The following is a 16,279-nucleotide window of genomic DNA, read 5'->3' as shown; positions in this document are numbered from 1 at the left end:
ATCATTGCACTTTTTTCTCTTGTTTGTTTGCCAGAGTTTTTCAGCATCAGCAGTGAACTTTCTTTTTGGGGCTAAACAGCATCTGTAAAAATCACTGGCAAAACAGCCAGAAACTAAAGGTGAGAGTGGCAAAGTCCATCAATGCATATTAGCACAAACAAATGCAACAAGCTGCCGTTAACAGATATGTTTTATTTTTTATGTACTACATTTATTTACAAATGCTACCAGTGCTTATTTTGTAAAAATACTTAAATTCAGGGGTGCAGAGTTTTCTTAGGAAGCTGCTGTTGGCGCTGCGGAACGCATGTCACTTTCTTACACCAGCCTAAACTTTGTCTCTCTTATCTCAGGTTTTTTATTCAGCAGCATTCCCTTTCTATTTGACAGCAACAAAATCCTGTAATTGTCTTGATTTGTCAATGGTCCTATTGGCCTTCTGCCTACATAGCAGCACTGACAGCATTCAGTGCACTCAGACTAACCTTAATGGATAACATTCTGAAACAAATTGGTAATACTATTCATCCTCACCTATTTTAAAACTAAAAACATTGTTTATTTTGAATGAGCAGACCTAACTGCGAGAAAATACTTTGTGTGGCTCTTTTGTTGATATAACTGATGTTATCTTTGAACTGTATATCTGGTTCACATGATTCAAATTACAGTCCAGTCTTTTTGGATTAGAAAACAGCTTACTGTGGCAGAAAACGGTCATAAATCATAGTCCATAATATAATCAATTTACATCATCGTTTTAAAAGAAACGTAACAGTCATTTCAAAATACTGCCCTGTGTTAACATATATTTTCCTCTTGGTATTCCTCGAATAGTGCATCAGTTCATTGATTGTTGGCACTGCATACATATTTCTAATCACTTTTAAAGACTCAAAAAATTAAAGCTGATTCAATGCATAATCCCAAGAGAAAGCACAATTGTAAAGCCCTCTCCATGCTACAGTGATGTCAAGTACAGATCCACATCAGAACAGCATTGCATCATTAATGCAACATGACTGTATCCTACCAGACTCAACCACTTCTAGGTATAGCTCGATGGATCTTCTAGTAGTAGTTATTGCAATATTTACTTAAAAAACAAGTAGTTCACACCCATTTTAGCTAGTAGTTGGATTTTGGTAGTATTCACATCATCCAAAGTACCTTGAAAGGACAATCTCCCCGACCATACTGCTGCCATTGATAGAATCCATTTTAGTAAAGTCTTTAGGCAGCAACTCAGTCAGGGTGGTGCTTTACGCATATTTGATATCGTACAAGGGTAAAATCAAACTGTAGTAAAAAAACAAAAACAATTCTGCATGAATGAGAATTTATTTTCTTTGCCTTGAAGACACATTCCACAAAGGTCCTTTAGATAGTTAGAATGTTAATCTTAGTTCTGCAAGCCATGATGAATGGATGAAAAGATGAGCCTCCATCCCTTTAATTAACCTTACAGAAGCTAACCATTGCTTTTATGGCCAAACTTTGTTTTGTCCGACAGTGGTTTTGAAGTCTGGCAGACTCGAAAAAAAGACATAAAAATCAAAACATGTGCAGAATTTTCAATTTTTTCACACCTAACCACCTCCTCTTGTTTTTTTTCTACAGCCAGATATCTTGTTCTTAGTCTTATTTTGATTACTTCATAAACTGTTTTCGTTGTATTAGCTCTTCATTTCAATCAGAGAATGCTGGAGCCCCAGCGATGAATAGCCTAATAACATGGTTTCGTCTGGCTAAGAAAGAGTTGATACATGCACCATGCCTCGTCTGCAAGCAAGTTGTTAGGTTGGTGCAGCTCAGGACCCTAACCAGAAATAAAAATGTTAAATAACAAAGGTGATAGACAGCAACATTGCTTAGTACCTTTTTGCGATGTGCCTCTACAAACATGGAGTTTCTACTGATTGGTGATCCCTTGCTTTTGCTTCAGAGTATGTGTTGTAGACATCTGAGCAGCGAATTTGTAAAAATCAGATTCTTATGTTCACACCAAAGATGGTGCCTATATTCTGTAAACACCCAAAAGGTGATGAGAAGAATGCTTTCAAATAGTTTTAAGCCACTAGCAATTGTTGTGGGCGGCATTCCATCCCATCATTTATCACCCTCTGTGGCAGCGTCCCACCTTATTCAGATCAGTAATACCCACCCACAGTGCATCCTGAACTACCAGACGAGGCTCCCTCAATAAGGAAAAACAAGCAACTCCATACCAGTTCTAAGGCCTCCTAAGTAAGGTATAGCTTAGATCATTTGGGAGAGTGTCAAGGGGCCCACATTTGGGCATACCCTTGTACACTTAGGGTGTTACATCAAACAAACAAAATGTGATAGAAAGAATGCTTGCAAATAATGTAAAATACTGGCAATCACTCTGGTTATTATTTCAACTAATCGTTTTTCACCCACCACCTAGAAGAAATATTTGACAGAAAAGTGGCCCAGCCATGAGGACCACTAGTTTAAGAAGGTTTGAGACCATTGGCAGGAGTCTGAATAGTTTTAAGAAGCACACAGAATGCATTTGGTTCAACATTCTCCAAAGTATCTTGATAAAATTGGCAAATTAACTCTTTTCCCTTGAGGCTAAAGATTGTTGTGTTTCCATGTTTTTTTGCTGCAAAGCTAACTTTAATCATTTTCCAAAACACCTTTGAGTTGCCACTGCTAATTATTATCATGATATCTCCTTTTAACAAGTATTTGAATCAAATTCTCACTTAATTTTCATTGGATTCTTTTACACCTACAACTGGCCTTGTATGTCATAAGAGCACTTTTAAAGTCCATTTCCCACCATTTAAATTTCATAATATTGTCATTATAATTAATGAATTCCCCTAAAATCAATTTGAAGTAGAGTAACTGTTTCTGGAGGTAACCAGTTAATTAAAGATAATAGCCAATAAATTCAATTCTGTAAGTGTTCTAGCACACATTCTTAATCTAAAAATGCTCGGAGTAGTACTCTCCTCTCTTGTGTAAGACCACTGGCAGACCATAAGTATTTTTCATCTGGACTATTGGACTTTGGATTTTCTCCCCAACCTACAAAGAGGTGCCTTGTGGAAAATTATAGCTTTCATTGTGATCGAAAATTCTGAATTGCCTAAGTACCTCGGGGTACTCATCCTTAGAAAATCTATAATCAAACACAGAAGCATAGGCACCCATTAGCTGAGTGTCTTGTCCTGGAACATCTCCCTTAATGCTGCTGTTAAGCATTCTGTAATTAGAATGGCTCAAGAGCCATAATACGTCTTTACTATTGGATTTCAATCTAGAATTCAGGACAATGTCACTCTTCACTGATATAAATTATGGAATTGCTAAAACAGATTTTAACATTTTCCCATTGAAGTAATTAGCAGAAGGGTGATCAATAGCAAGACATTCCATAACATATTCTAGTTGATTTATAATTTTCTGATTAATTTTTTCCCTTGAGGAATTAGGTATTAATTACAATCATATAGTGTAACTAGCTTTACTACTCAAGTGAAGAAAGTGCAGTTAAACTGTAAACAGTTCAATAGAGCTGCAAATTCAATCAGGGTTTAATTCCAATTTAACAGAGATAAGTATTTATAAGCCAGACAGGAAATAAGTAGCCTGTCTTTTGCATGAAAGAAATCACTAGTAGCTCATTCAGCTATGTTTTTTGTCTGTACATTAGTTTCAAATTATCTAATGAAATAGATATTATCAAACGTCTTTATTAAACCATTGTTGGATCATCTTTATATCGTTGAGGGGATATGAAATGCTACCTTTATAATACATTGCCACATGAATCCACGATCATTCCTGTAGGCTATGAGACCTATCATTCCATGCTTGCATTATTCTCTTTGTCAGATTCCTCAAATCAATTTTCATCTCACCATAATATTTAAGGAGAATAGCTTAACAGAAACAGGATAGCATTTACATTGTAAACCAGTTTAATTTGCATGTGGTTGTTTAGGGCAATGCTAACATTTCACACCTTCTGTCATTGTTTTTTTCAGATTTATAAATGTCTTTACCTAGAATAATATTGTGTCATAACATTCTAATTCTGTCTGTACTTAGAGCAAACATGGAAACTCTGATGTGCCCTCGAGATTCTGGAAAGTTCATTGCAGAAAACAGCAAGGATGTGTTCGTCGACAGTGAAGGCGTGAAAAATGTTGCAGAAATGTTGGTTACCAAAATCACTAACAATCAGCTCACTTTGGCAGGTTGGAAATCTCTTCATGAACTCAACCCTCAAACAGTGGATGAGGATTCAGTGAACTGGGTGTTCCTCTCTGATACACTTAACTTTTCGTTTTGGTCAGAAAGCCAGGACCACAAATGTTTAGTGACATACAAGGGTAAAATGTACAGTGGGTACTGGTCACTGTGTGCTGCAATCAACAGAGCTCTGGATGAAGGTACGCAATTGATTATTATCTTTAAAATCCGCTCAATCGTATTACCTACCCTCAACATTATATGTTTGGAATGTGTATGATACAATGGTTGTGTTTGCAGTTACTTAATTAACGAAAAAGTAGCACAAAATGCCGCCCTTTGGCAATATAGATTTTTGAGAGAGTATTGCATTGGAAGTGTTAAATTAAGCCGATTTTGGTGGTTAGTGTATTAAATAGTTCAAGAGCTAGAACTGCGTTATTTTACCTCCACCGACAATGATAAATGGTGTCTTGTCTCTGAAGCTTTAAAGGAATGTGATGCTTTTGGCTGGAAATAGAGTACAACAATATAGCACATTGGTATTCTGCAAAGCAAAATAACAACACAACAACAACATTGCATGGCAAAATACAATAAATCAGGCACAACTGAACACAATAAAGCAACCACAATAAAACACAATAACAATGTAATACTGAGCACAAATTATCACAAAAATGCATAACAAATAATGACAAAAATTCTCACCACACATTAGTAGCTCCACAAATCTGACTTCATAATTTAATGGTTAAAGGGATTTGCAGCATGCAGAGGCTTACCACTAAGGGACAGTGTCAGTCAGAAATGTAGTGTGATCTGGCACGTTATGTTCTGTGTTTGATCAGAGCTCTGATTGAAAAACGATTGTGAACTCAATGTAGTGTGTCAGCTCTGCTCTATAAAGAGTGTACACTCATTATGTGATATTAACTTATCAGATATTATTTCTACTTCTCAATAGACAAATAGGAGTGTGTTTCCTTCAGCTCCACAGCAAGTTCTAGAAATCTAGCTACGTAACAAGATATTTTGCAATGGGTGTGTACAAAAATGTTGAATTTTTGACATATTTCCTTTCCTACAAACCACACAGTGCAACCTTAGGTTTTGTGTCAGGTGTATGTACCATTTTGCTTTACAAGTGCCATGAATTGAAGGCTATTTCCCAAACAGGAATCAGACATGGACATCTAGATTATTTTGTGAGGAGAGTTTGCAGTATTTTGGATATCAAACCAAAATAATTATGCTCCTTGTAGCCTTGACAGCTCTGCACTGATCTCCAGAACATATTACTTTTAGTGAGATGCAGAGTGCCTTATAAATATTGCCAATTTTGCTGGTGCAGGAGAAAAGTAGTTTCCTCCATGCCCAACCTCATTATGGCACTGATTTCCCTTGAAGCTTAATGCGTCTTTCCCCCTATCTCTGCTACCTGTCTTTTCTAATTTTCACCCCCTCTCAATTGCATCTCTTTTCTACTTGTCAGGCTCCATTCACACCTTGTTACCATAGCCTTCAGTTAGCTGTCTTTACTCAGTAGCCACAAAAAGGTATTGAGTGGCAGGCACATTAGTAATAGTGGAGAATGCTTTCTTCGTCTAGAGAATACTATTCAGAGAAAACACATTATTCGATAACAAGATGAGGAGCGGAGCAGACTCTTTCAAGGAGTCACTGATTCCGCATCTAACAGAGTATGCTCAAGTACCGGGAAAAAAAAAAAGAAATGATGACCAGTCTTCACAACTGCTTCAGAGGAATATTTTAAATCTCTCTGTCTCATCTTTGATGTTCCTCTTGCTTACCAGTGTTTCTTCTCTTCCAGGCTTACCTACAGTCTTCCCATTTTCACCAGGTTCTTTCTCTGTTTCTACAAACTGCAAAAATATTACTTTTACTCAGTAAATGACTTATGTTTGTATGAGAAATTACCTAATCACAGCTGTGAAAGTTTACCATCCATTGCTATTGTCTCTTACAGCTTTTCTACCTCTACCTCTGTGCCGCAGCTCTTTCACTGCAGTCCTATGCAGAAAAACTCCACACCTGCTGGGAGAAAATGGCCAGCTTGTGTGATACATTATTTCTGAAGCTGAAATTACCTCACCTGCTTGTAGAAAATAGCCACCTTGTGTTCTACATTATTTCTGAAGCTGGACCTTTGGCTTGAGTTGGCGTGGCAAATGTTGTGCCTACGCCACACCAGCAACATGGCAGCCGCCCCACCTAACATAAAATGATTGCCTTAGTTTGAGTCAGAAGGCTGATGTCCATATTTCCATGTTGCAATAAAAGGTGCATATTCTGTGGCTGTTGTTTCAGAGGGGACATGCTAAGACAAATGTGAGTGTCTTCTGCATAGCAATGAGAAAGTAAAATAGTGTCTTCCACCTTTACAAAGTCCTATTGAATCCGTATAATATAAAATGGTAGATAATAGAGGTGGTTCTTGTGGGACTCCACACTTGAATGGCAAGTTAAGTGATATGCATGACTGATTTTGAATGACTATGATGAACATTTCTGAAAAGAAGCAAACAAGGTTAGGACTTCCATGGGGGTGTTCACTTGCTTTTCTTTAACATTCATAGAAATGTTGCAGTAATGTGACTTATCAGTCAAAATATGAAGTTGGTTGTTTAAATATAGGTTTATGCTCTCCCCAATGAATATTAGTCTTCTAAGTAGGCATTGTTATTGACTTTGGATGTAAGAGGAAGTTATACATTGTATTACAAGACTGGAGGCTCATAGTATGCATTCTTTTCTTGCTTTAATAACATAGCAGCCAAGAAAACTTCAATACCCAGAAACCCTGGGAGAAAAAGGTACAACGTTACATCACAATAGCATGACCAATCTCACGTCTAGTAAGACCATAACAATCTTGTCTGAGAGCTACAAGCCCTCTTTTATTGCTGCTCGCAGACATGTGTATTATTGAATGATCTTCTGAACAGGATGTCAAGTAGAAGCACAGGCTATTTGGCCAGCCATGAGTCCATAATTAACAGGACATTTAAATCATGCTACAAGGTTAGTTCAGATAATTCAAAATAACCATTGTCAAACCTAGTAGGTCCTGCCTGTGATACCAGGATGCATACTTGTTGGCTTTGCCAATATTTTTTTCCCAGATGGCTGCTGTTGTGTGTGCACAGGTATGGTGGCCATCTTGTAATGTTTTTTCGTAAAGCAAAAGAAAAGCATTACAAGATGGCCACCATGCATGCACACTTAAATATGACAGTTGCCTTCCCACCACAACAGCATGTTTTCTTGGACACCATTCCCTGTGTGCCAGCCTGTGACAGCTTCCTCCTGTAGCTTAGGCTTTGCTTGAAACCTGTTTTAAATGTCATTATGCAGGGATATAGAATTCCTATCACTGGACGCCTGGGACATATTGTTTGGGGTCAATGGGAACAAGTTTTCATGTTTATTTTGTCCTTGGGACAAGTAGGCCTAGCCCCGTGCAGCACAAACCCTTTGGCTGCCAGTTTACAGAGAAGCAAACTGTCTGCAGTTGAGGTAATATGTGTGTCCATATGTTAATGCTGTTCAAACTTGTATTTATGGTTCATTAATGAAAACCTTAATTATTAGGGTGAATGCTGTAAATAAACATTTTAAGGCCACACTGCACTACTTACAGTGGTTCCAGTAAAAAAAGTACACCCTCATGTTTAAATAGGTTAACAATATGAGGCTAAGGATAATGACCCCAGAATGCTCTTTGATTATAAGCAAATGTTTGCAGAAACTTTTAAGCAAGAGTGATGATTCTTTGCTTTCAAAATAAAATGGTCAGAAAAAAATGCAAGTAGGAAAAAAATGTTTCACTATTCTGAAATGTTAGGTGCTATCTCTTTGAAGCGTCATTTAGTAAAATGTGCTGATGCATGCTAGCATTTCCAAAAAATATTCCTGATGGAAAATCAGTGTAACCATTTACAACAAGATTATGGGAAGCATGAAAATAAACAAGCATTTGCAAAGCCAACCGATCACACACATTTTGTGAGATATTTGGTTTTGTCAATGCGTGTCTTGTTTTGATATGGCTTTTGTAACACTTTGTTGTTGTGGGAGCTGCCAGCCCCTCATCATTGTATGAGTCTTTGGGGGGACACCTCTGTATTCTTAGCAGGGGGGCACCTTCCAGTTTCATTACGTCACTGATTCCCACAGTAGTTCTTGGCATTAAGCAAAACTACTTTGTGTGCCAATATACTGCTTGTGGAAGAGCAGAATGTGATCACTCACAGTAAAGCCAGCCAATATGTAGAGAGAGAAATAGAAGTTTAATAAAAACAAAATGTTTTTGTTAACGCCAGACCTAATTAGAAACCCCATTCTTAAAGTCACGAAAGTGCACCCATGGTATAGGTCTTTGAATTAGTGGTTTCCATAAATTCACAAGAACTTACAGAAGTAGACCAGGGAATCATACTCCTAGAAAATATTTTAACTGTATTTTAGCACGAGCAAATATGCATGTGTAGATTTGCTCATGTGAAGAACTGTTGAGCGTTTACAAGTTCACTTTCCCTCCAACCACTGTTTTTCCCGATCCTGGAAGAACTTCTACTTCTGCCATTGTCAGGAGTAAATTTCCAACCTTTCTCATTATGGGAAAATATTAGAGAAGAGCTGGTGAAAATCCTTAAAATAGGCTAGCTAGTAGGTTTGCAGACTCAAAGGCATTCCAGCCCTGGAACTATTGATTACTGCTTCCTCCAGCCCCAGTATGTAGAGCTGTGTAAAGGTGGCAAAATAAGGAATTTGCTATAGTAGGGATTTAAATTGCAAGTATGCAAGTCCTACTATAGTAGTAGCCTTGGCATAATCAGAGAGGCTATTATCAGAGCTCTTACAAAATAAGATTGGTGCCAAAAATTGTCACCGCACTATGTGGCACCCATGGGACAAGTAGATTCTTTTGCAGGACAAGTAGATTTAGGAAGCAACCTGTCCCATGGACAAGTAGATAATTTATTAAATTCCACACCCCTGTGGTGACAAAGAGAGCACATAACTTGTACCTTATTTTTTAGCTATTGCAAATAGAAATGTATGCTCCTTAAGCCTGAGGAAACAAAGAAAGAACCAATAGAATGAGCCAAAAAATAGGACGCTTTATGGCCTGTTTTGTTGACAAGTGAAAAAGTGGGAACTTGGCTTGGGAAGGTGGTGATGCATTGATAAGAACACGGCTCATGGAAGGGAGCGTGGTTAGTTCATGGTGTTCCATTAAAACATTTTCAAGTGACAGTATTTGTTTACAGAGGTTTACCAGTCCTGAGGCTATGCCCAAGTAATTGTAAACAAGCAGAAGCAGAATTATCTGAGGGATCGTGTCCATATTCTGCACTATATCCTGCAAGGCTGCTGTAATATGCGTTTTTTTCCCCACAATCAGCAGGGACCTGGCCAGATCAGGTTCTAGCACACAGTTAAAATCGCCCAACCAGAGCATGGGCGAGTCCAAGATTTGTATAATTTGGTAAAGTCCTGCCCATATAAACTACCCTGCAACAGTACATTATCAACCCCCCACATCAGCCTCAAATATGTGTAGAACGGGTCATCCGGGACCACCCATATTAGTGTTACCCTGGCATACGACAAATAGGAGGAATGAAACATCTGCCCCCTCCAATTCTTGCCACTGGAGTCAAGCTAGCCTGGCTGATGAAGGGTGATACCATGAAACCGGTCCTAGGATGCTTGTTTCCGGTCCAGGGAGGACCTGGCTTGGCAGTTCGGGCTGGACTGTTCCCATGGGGAACAGGGTCAAGACTGATTTGCATATGGCTGGGTCCAAACTGGCGTGGCATGGTGAGCAAAAGAAAGATGGATTAAACCCAGATCTGTGACTGGGGTGAGTGTTTGCATTGTTCAGCACTCCGTCCATCATTCTTTTGTGTTGCTAAAGTTGCCCTAAGTGGGAAGGGTATGCCCAGACGTGGGTTCCATTCTCACTGTGCCACTGGATTCAAGCTAGCGTGGTTGTTGAAGGGTGATACCCTGAAACCGGTCCCAGGATGCTTGTTTCCGGTCCAGGGAGGACCTGGCTTGGCAGTTCGGGCTGGATTGTTCCCATGAGGAACAGGGTCAAGATTGATTTGCATATGGCTGGGTCCAAACCGGGGTGGCATGGTGACCAAAAGAAGAAGAAAAGGATTAAACTCAGATCTGTGACTGGGAGTGAGTGTTTGCATTGTTCAGCACTCTGTCCATCATCCTTTTGTGTTGCTACAGTTTCCAAGGTGTGCACGCTCTGAGGACTGCCTGTCTTGACCCTGCACCTGAAGAACGGCCGGTACTCTGGGACTCCTCTCCTGTCGACGAGCGTGATCCCTGGCACACAGATGGTGGACCAAAGTCCAGCTGTCCAAATTTGGTGGAGGTAAGGGCTTGCTTTCCCGTGCAGCAACAGTACCCCTGTGCACCACGTCTCCTGCAGCTCCTTGGCCTTCTGTGCACTTCTTCCAAAAGTTCTTCATGCACAGCGTAGCCCAGGTCCTTAGCACTCCATCCTGCTATGCACAGCTCTCTGAGTTGTTCTCCGGCAGTGTGGGATCCTCCTGTGTACTACTGCGATGACCGCACTTTGCAACTCCTTTGTCCCCGTGTTCTGGGACTCCCATGGGCGCTGCCTGGTCTTCTGAGGGCTCTCTGGAGATGCTGAGAGCTCCCTCTGTCTCCTCAGTCTGAGTTGAGACCCCCAGATCCCACCTGGGTCCGGGCAGCCCCTCTTTGACGCAAACTGCGTACTTGGTTGAACTAAGGCTTGTTGGCAGAATCCAGTGACGCAAACAGCCTGCATCCAACAACTCGGCGTGGGGCATCTCTTGCACCATGCAGGAACCTGCAGCTATCTTCTTTGGTGCATTTCTGTACTTTTCTTCCAACCAGAGGATCCACTTTTGCACCTTCTTCCAGGTGGGCAGGGGCTCCTGTTCTTCCTGGACTCTTCTTCAATTTCTGGACTTGGTCTCCTCTCTCCATAGGTCGTCAGGTCCAGGAATCCACTGTTGGTTGCTTGCAGTCTTGCTTGATTCTTGCATAATTCTTCATCACGACTTTTAGTGTGTTCTGAGGAAACTTGCTGTACTTTACTCCTGCTTTCCTGGGCTCTGGCGTGTGGTACTTTACTTACCTTTGGTGTTTTCTTACACTTCCAACGCCCCTCTACACACTACACTTGCATAGGGGGGAATTCGACATACGCATTCCACTATTTTAATATATGGTTTGTGTTGCCCCTAGGCCTATTGCAATATATTGTATTTTCTACTGTTTGCACTATTCTACGACTGTTTACTTACCTGATTTTTATTTACTGGCGTATATATTGTGCATAGTACTTACCTCCAGAAGGAGTATTGCCTATAAGATATTTTTGGCCTTGTGTCACTAAAATAAAGTACCTTTATTTTTGGTAACACAGAGTATTGTCTTTTATTGTGTATAGGTACTGTGTGACTATAGTGGTATGGCAAGAGCTTTGCATGTCTCCTAGTTCAGCCTTGGCTGCTCTGCTACAGCTACCCCTAGACAGCCTAAGCTGCTAGACACTGCCTACACTTCACTAACAAGGGATAACTGGACCTGGTATAAGGTGTAAGTACCTTATGTACCCACTACAAACTAGGCCAGCCTCCTACATTGGTTCGGTACTATCTGAACATCTCTATCTTTTCCTTAAAGTCAGTATCATTTTTTAACGTGTTTTCTCTCTACACTCGATCCGATTGTAGCGTCTGGATCGACTAAACACCCTTTCTGGCCTTCTCGGGCCTACTGCATCACAGGCTCATGGATCGGACTCCATTTTGATTCTGCCCTCGGTGCCACGCCAAGTTCCCCTACACTGACCAACACTCGGTGTGTAACCTCTGCTTCTCTCCAGATCATAAAGAGGAAACCTGTGAGGCGTGCCGATCCTTCCGATCCAAGAAGACTTTACAGGTTCGAAGAGCAAGACGGCTGGAGATGCCATTGAAGTCCACAGAGCAAACCCCGACATCTCCAGTGAGGAACAGGCGCAAACTGCAGTTTCCATCGCAGACTCCGACCGTGACTCAGATGGGGACAGTCAAGTTATTCTTGCGGCACAGTACGTGAGCACACCAGCCCCTTTCCATCACCAAAAACAATTTAAAAAGTCACAGAAAGCCTTGGGTCCACCACAGCTTGCTGGCCCTGGTCAGACCCAAAAACCACATCTCGACGGACCCTCTGGTTCGGCGCCAAAAAACGGCCAGAACGCACTCCACCAAACAGACTGCCACATCTGTTTTGGGATCGAGTCGTAAGATCGAAGCTTCCACGTCAGAACTGAAACGGCTACATACCACCTCGGAGCTGAAACATTCAAGCTCCTCTTCGGAGCCAAAAAAACTTCCATCTGCTTCAGAGACCACTTTTCTGCCCTGTTTAAAGCAGTCTATCACCAAGCTTTTGGAGCATTCATTTGTCGGAAGTAAACCGGTTCCATCTCCAGAGGAGTCAACGGACATTAGACCTATTCTTGAGGTCATGGACCATAAGCAGAGGAATATACAGCTCAAAAAGGATATGGGGAAAATTATTGCCTCTCCTCCTCGTATAACCAAAAGGAATCTGTCATTCCAAGAAAGTTTGGAACCTGGCCCTTCACCGGTGAAAATATTTAAACCCAGGTAGAAGCCAAAGACAGTCCATCAGCCATCTCTACCACATTTGCCTTTCCTTTCCAGTTCTCCACCACCTCACACTCCACAACCACCACCTTCACCCCCACAGTTTTCGGCACAATCTCCTGTTTCCTCACACAGGGAGCATATGGGTGATAATCCTTATAATATGGATCCATGGGATTTGTACGATTCTGATCCAGTCCCATCTAACGACCCTGAATTGTATCCCACAAGGCCATCTTCACCCGAAGACACCACGGCCTATAATCAGGTCATTGCCAGAGCAGCCACATACCATAATGTGCAGATGCACTCTAACCCATGGAGGATGATTTCCTATTCAATACCCTCTCCTCTACACATAAGCAGTACCAATGTTTGCCAATGTTACCAGGCATGTTAAAACACGCTGATGACATTTTTAAAGAGCCGGCAAAGGCTAGGGTACTAACACCTAGGGTGGATAAAAAATATAAAGCTGCACCAGCAGACTCAATTTTTATATCACAACAATAGCCACCTGATTCCATTGTGGTCAGTGCTGCTAGGAAAAGGGCAATTCACAGGGGATACTCCTCTCCCTGATAAAGAAAGCTGCAAATTCGATGCATCAGGCAAAAGAGTGGCACCTAATGCTGCAAATCAGTAGAGGATTGCCAACTCTCAAGCTCTTTTAGCCAGGTATGACAGGGCCCATTGGGACAAAATGCCGGAATACCTTCAATTTCTCCCTACAGAACATAGTGGCAGAAGCACAAGCTATTGCCAACAATCAGATTAGATCCGCACTAGACGCAGCTGATACCGCAGCTAGGGGATTTAATACTAGTGTGATGATCAGAAGGCATGCTTGGTTGAGGTCCTTGGGTTTCAAACCTGAAACACAGCAAGCGGTCCTTAATATGCCTTTTAATAAAAAGCAACTATTTGGACCTGAGGTGGATACCACCATTGAAAAATTTCAAAAAGGCTCTGATACAGCAAAGGCCATGGGTGCCCTTTACGCAACAACTTTTCGGGGCACTTTTCCAAAGCCTCAATTCAGAGGAGGTTTTAAACCCCAAACATCAGAGGCCTCTACCTCCCAACAAAAACAGGGACAACAGTATTATTCCAGGGGGTCTTTCAGGGGTTCCTATAGAGGACACAATTTCAGAAGTAGGGGGCAAATCCACTGCCACAAGAGGTGCCTCCGCCTCATCAAAGCAGTGACTTTCTATTCATCCCCACATAGCACACATCTCCTGTGCGAGGAAGACTGCAATATTTCCACTGTTATTGCAACAAATCACATAGGGTCAATTGGTACTGTCAATTATCCACAATGGTTATTGCCTAGAACTCATCTCCATTCCACCAAACATTCCCCCTCGTTTACACAGACTTTCTGCAGAACACTTGGTTCTGTTAAAACAAGAGGTAGAATCTCTTCTACTCAAAGGTGCAATAAAGGTAGTACCCATCAATCAATCAAGGAACAAGAGTATATTTTCTATACTTCCTCATACCAAAAAAATGTGGCACTCTCAGACCAATCCTCGATCTCAGACCTCTCATTCAATTTATTCTGTTATGTCATTTCCACATGGTCACTCTTCAGGATGTTTTCCCTTTGTTACAAAAACAAGACTACATGGCAGCATTAAATCTAAAAGATGCTTACTTCCATATTCTTATACATCCAGCAAACCGCAAGTACCTGAGGTTTGTAATAGCAGGAAAGCACTACCAGTTCAAAGTGCTACCCTTTGGAGTAACAACAGCCCCAAGAGTATTTACCAAATGCCTAGCAGTGGTTGCAGCATATCTGAGAAGACAATGCATACATGTTTTTCTCTATCTGGACGACTGGCTAATAAAAGCCAGTACCATTCAAACTTGTCAGCGACACACTCAATACACGATCAATACCCTACACAGTCTAGGGTTCACAATCGATTACCAGAAGTCTTACCTTCAGCCAGCCCAAATACAGGCATATCTGGGAAGAATTCTGAACATTCAGTCAGCATTAGCTTATCCAAACCCACAAAGAATTCAAGCGTTCCACACTCTCATATCGCAACTCCAATACAATCAAACTTACACAGTAAGATTTATCATGAAACTATTGGGAATGATGTCATCCTGCATATCAATAGTACCCAATGCACATCTAAACATGAGACCCCTGCAACGGTGTCTATCACAGCAGTGGTCTCAGGCACAGGGTCAACTTCACGATCTTGTGTTGTTGGACCGCCAGACTTACAACCCTCTTCAATGGTGGAATCACACCAACTTATCAGAGGGACGGCCATTTCAAGACCATGTGCCACAGACCATAATCAACACAGATGCATCAATTACAGGTTGGGGAGCCTATCTCGACAGGGACTCAATCCAGCAGACTTACCACATAAACCACTTGGAATTGCTAGCAGTGTTCTTAGCAATCAAAGCATTCCAACCACAGATTACACACAAAGCGGTCTTAATAAGGACAGACAACATGACAACAATGTATTAACTGCAAAAACAGGGGGGGGGGACATTCATCCCAATTGTCCCTTCAAGCACAAACATTTTGGAAGTGGGCAATTCACAATCGCATTCACCTAGTAGCAGAATACATCCCAAGGATACACAACCAACTAGCGCACCTCTTAAGCAGGACGCAGCAACAAATACACGAATGTGAGATTCACTCAGAAGTAATCCAACATTACTTTCACATGTGGGGAACAACAAACATAGACCTTTTCGCAACAAGCGAAAACACAAAATGCCCACATTTAGCATCCAGGTACCCACACCCTCGATCCAAGGCCAGTGCTCTATGGATCAGTTGGTAAGAGATATTTGCTTACGCTTTTCCCCCTCTCCCTCTAATTCCGTTTCTGTTCAACAAGATCCGGCACACTTCCCTCACTGTGATACTCATAGCTCCCACGTGGGCACGTCAACACTGGTACACAACACTATTGGATCTATCTGTAGTAGCCCATCACAAGCTCCCTAACAGACCAGATCTCTTGACTCAAAACAAAGGTCAAATCAGATATCCCAATTCCAGTATGCTCAACCTGAGGTCATAGAGTTTGGATATCTACAGCTTCCATCAGAATGTATGGACATTCTCAGGGAAGCACGTAAACTTATAACTAGGCAGTGCTATGCAGCTAAATGGAAACGTTTTGTGTTTTACTGTCGACCCAAAAACATTGATCCACTTAAGGCATCTGCACAGGATATTGTATACTATTTGCCTTACTTAAATAAAGCAAATCCTCCATATTCATTTATTAAAATTCCTTTAACAACAATATCAGCCGACCTTCAAAATAGACAGCATATCTCTTTGTTTAGAA

General features: G+C 41.2%; 1 protein-coding gene across 4 annotated transcripts in view; it reads left to right on the top strand.

The window, feature by feature from the left end:
* Nucleotides 1-16,279, top strand: part of QNG1 (Q-nucleotide N-glycosylase 1) — a 72,890-nt gene that overhangs the window by 6,758 nt on the left and 49,853 nt on the right. For 3 of the 4 annotated variants that reach the window (XM_069229786.1, XM_069229798.1, XM_069229809.1), the window contains 2 exons: nucleotides 35-119; nucleotides 4,090-4,433. In XM_069229786.1, coding sequence (XP_069085887.1) covers nucleotides 4,097-4,433 — 337 coding nt within the window. In that variant the 5' untranslated portion in view covers nucleotides 35-119; nucleotides 4,090-4,096. The remainder of the gene's footprint in view (nucleotides 1-34; nucleotides 120-4,089; nucleotides 4,434-16,279) is intronic. The other variant, XM_069229819.1, reaches the window with a different exon arrangement.

This window comes from Pleurodeles waltl, chromosome 1_1, assembly GCF_031143425.1.
Source record: "Pleurodeles waltl isolate 20211129_DDA chromosome 1_1, aPleWal1.hap1.20221129, whole genome shotgun sequence".
Lineage (NCBI taxonomy): Eukaryota > Metazoa > Chordata > Amphibia > Caudata > Salamandridae > Pleurodeles > Pleurodeles waltl.
Note: the sequence above shows the minus strand (reverse complement) of the source record. Positions and strands in the feature narration are given on the sequence as shown.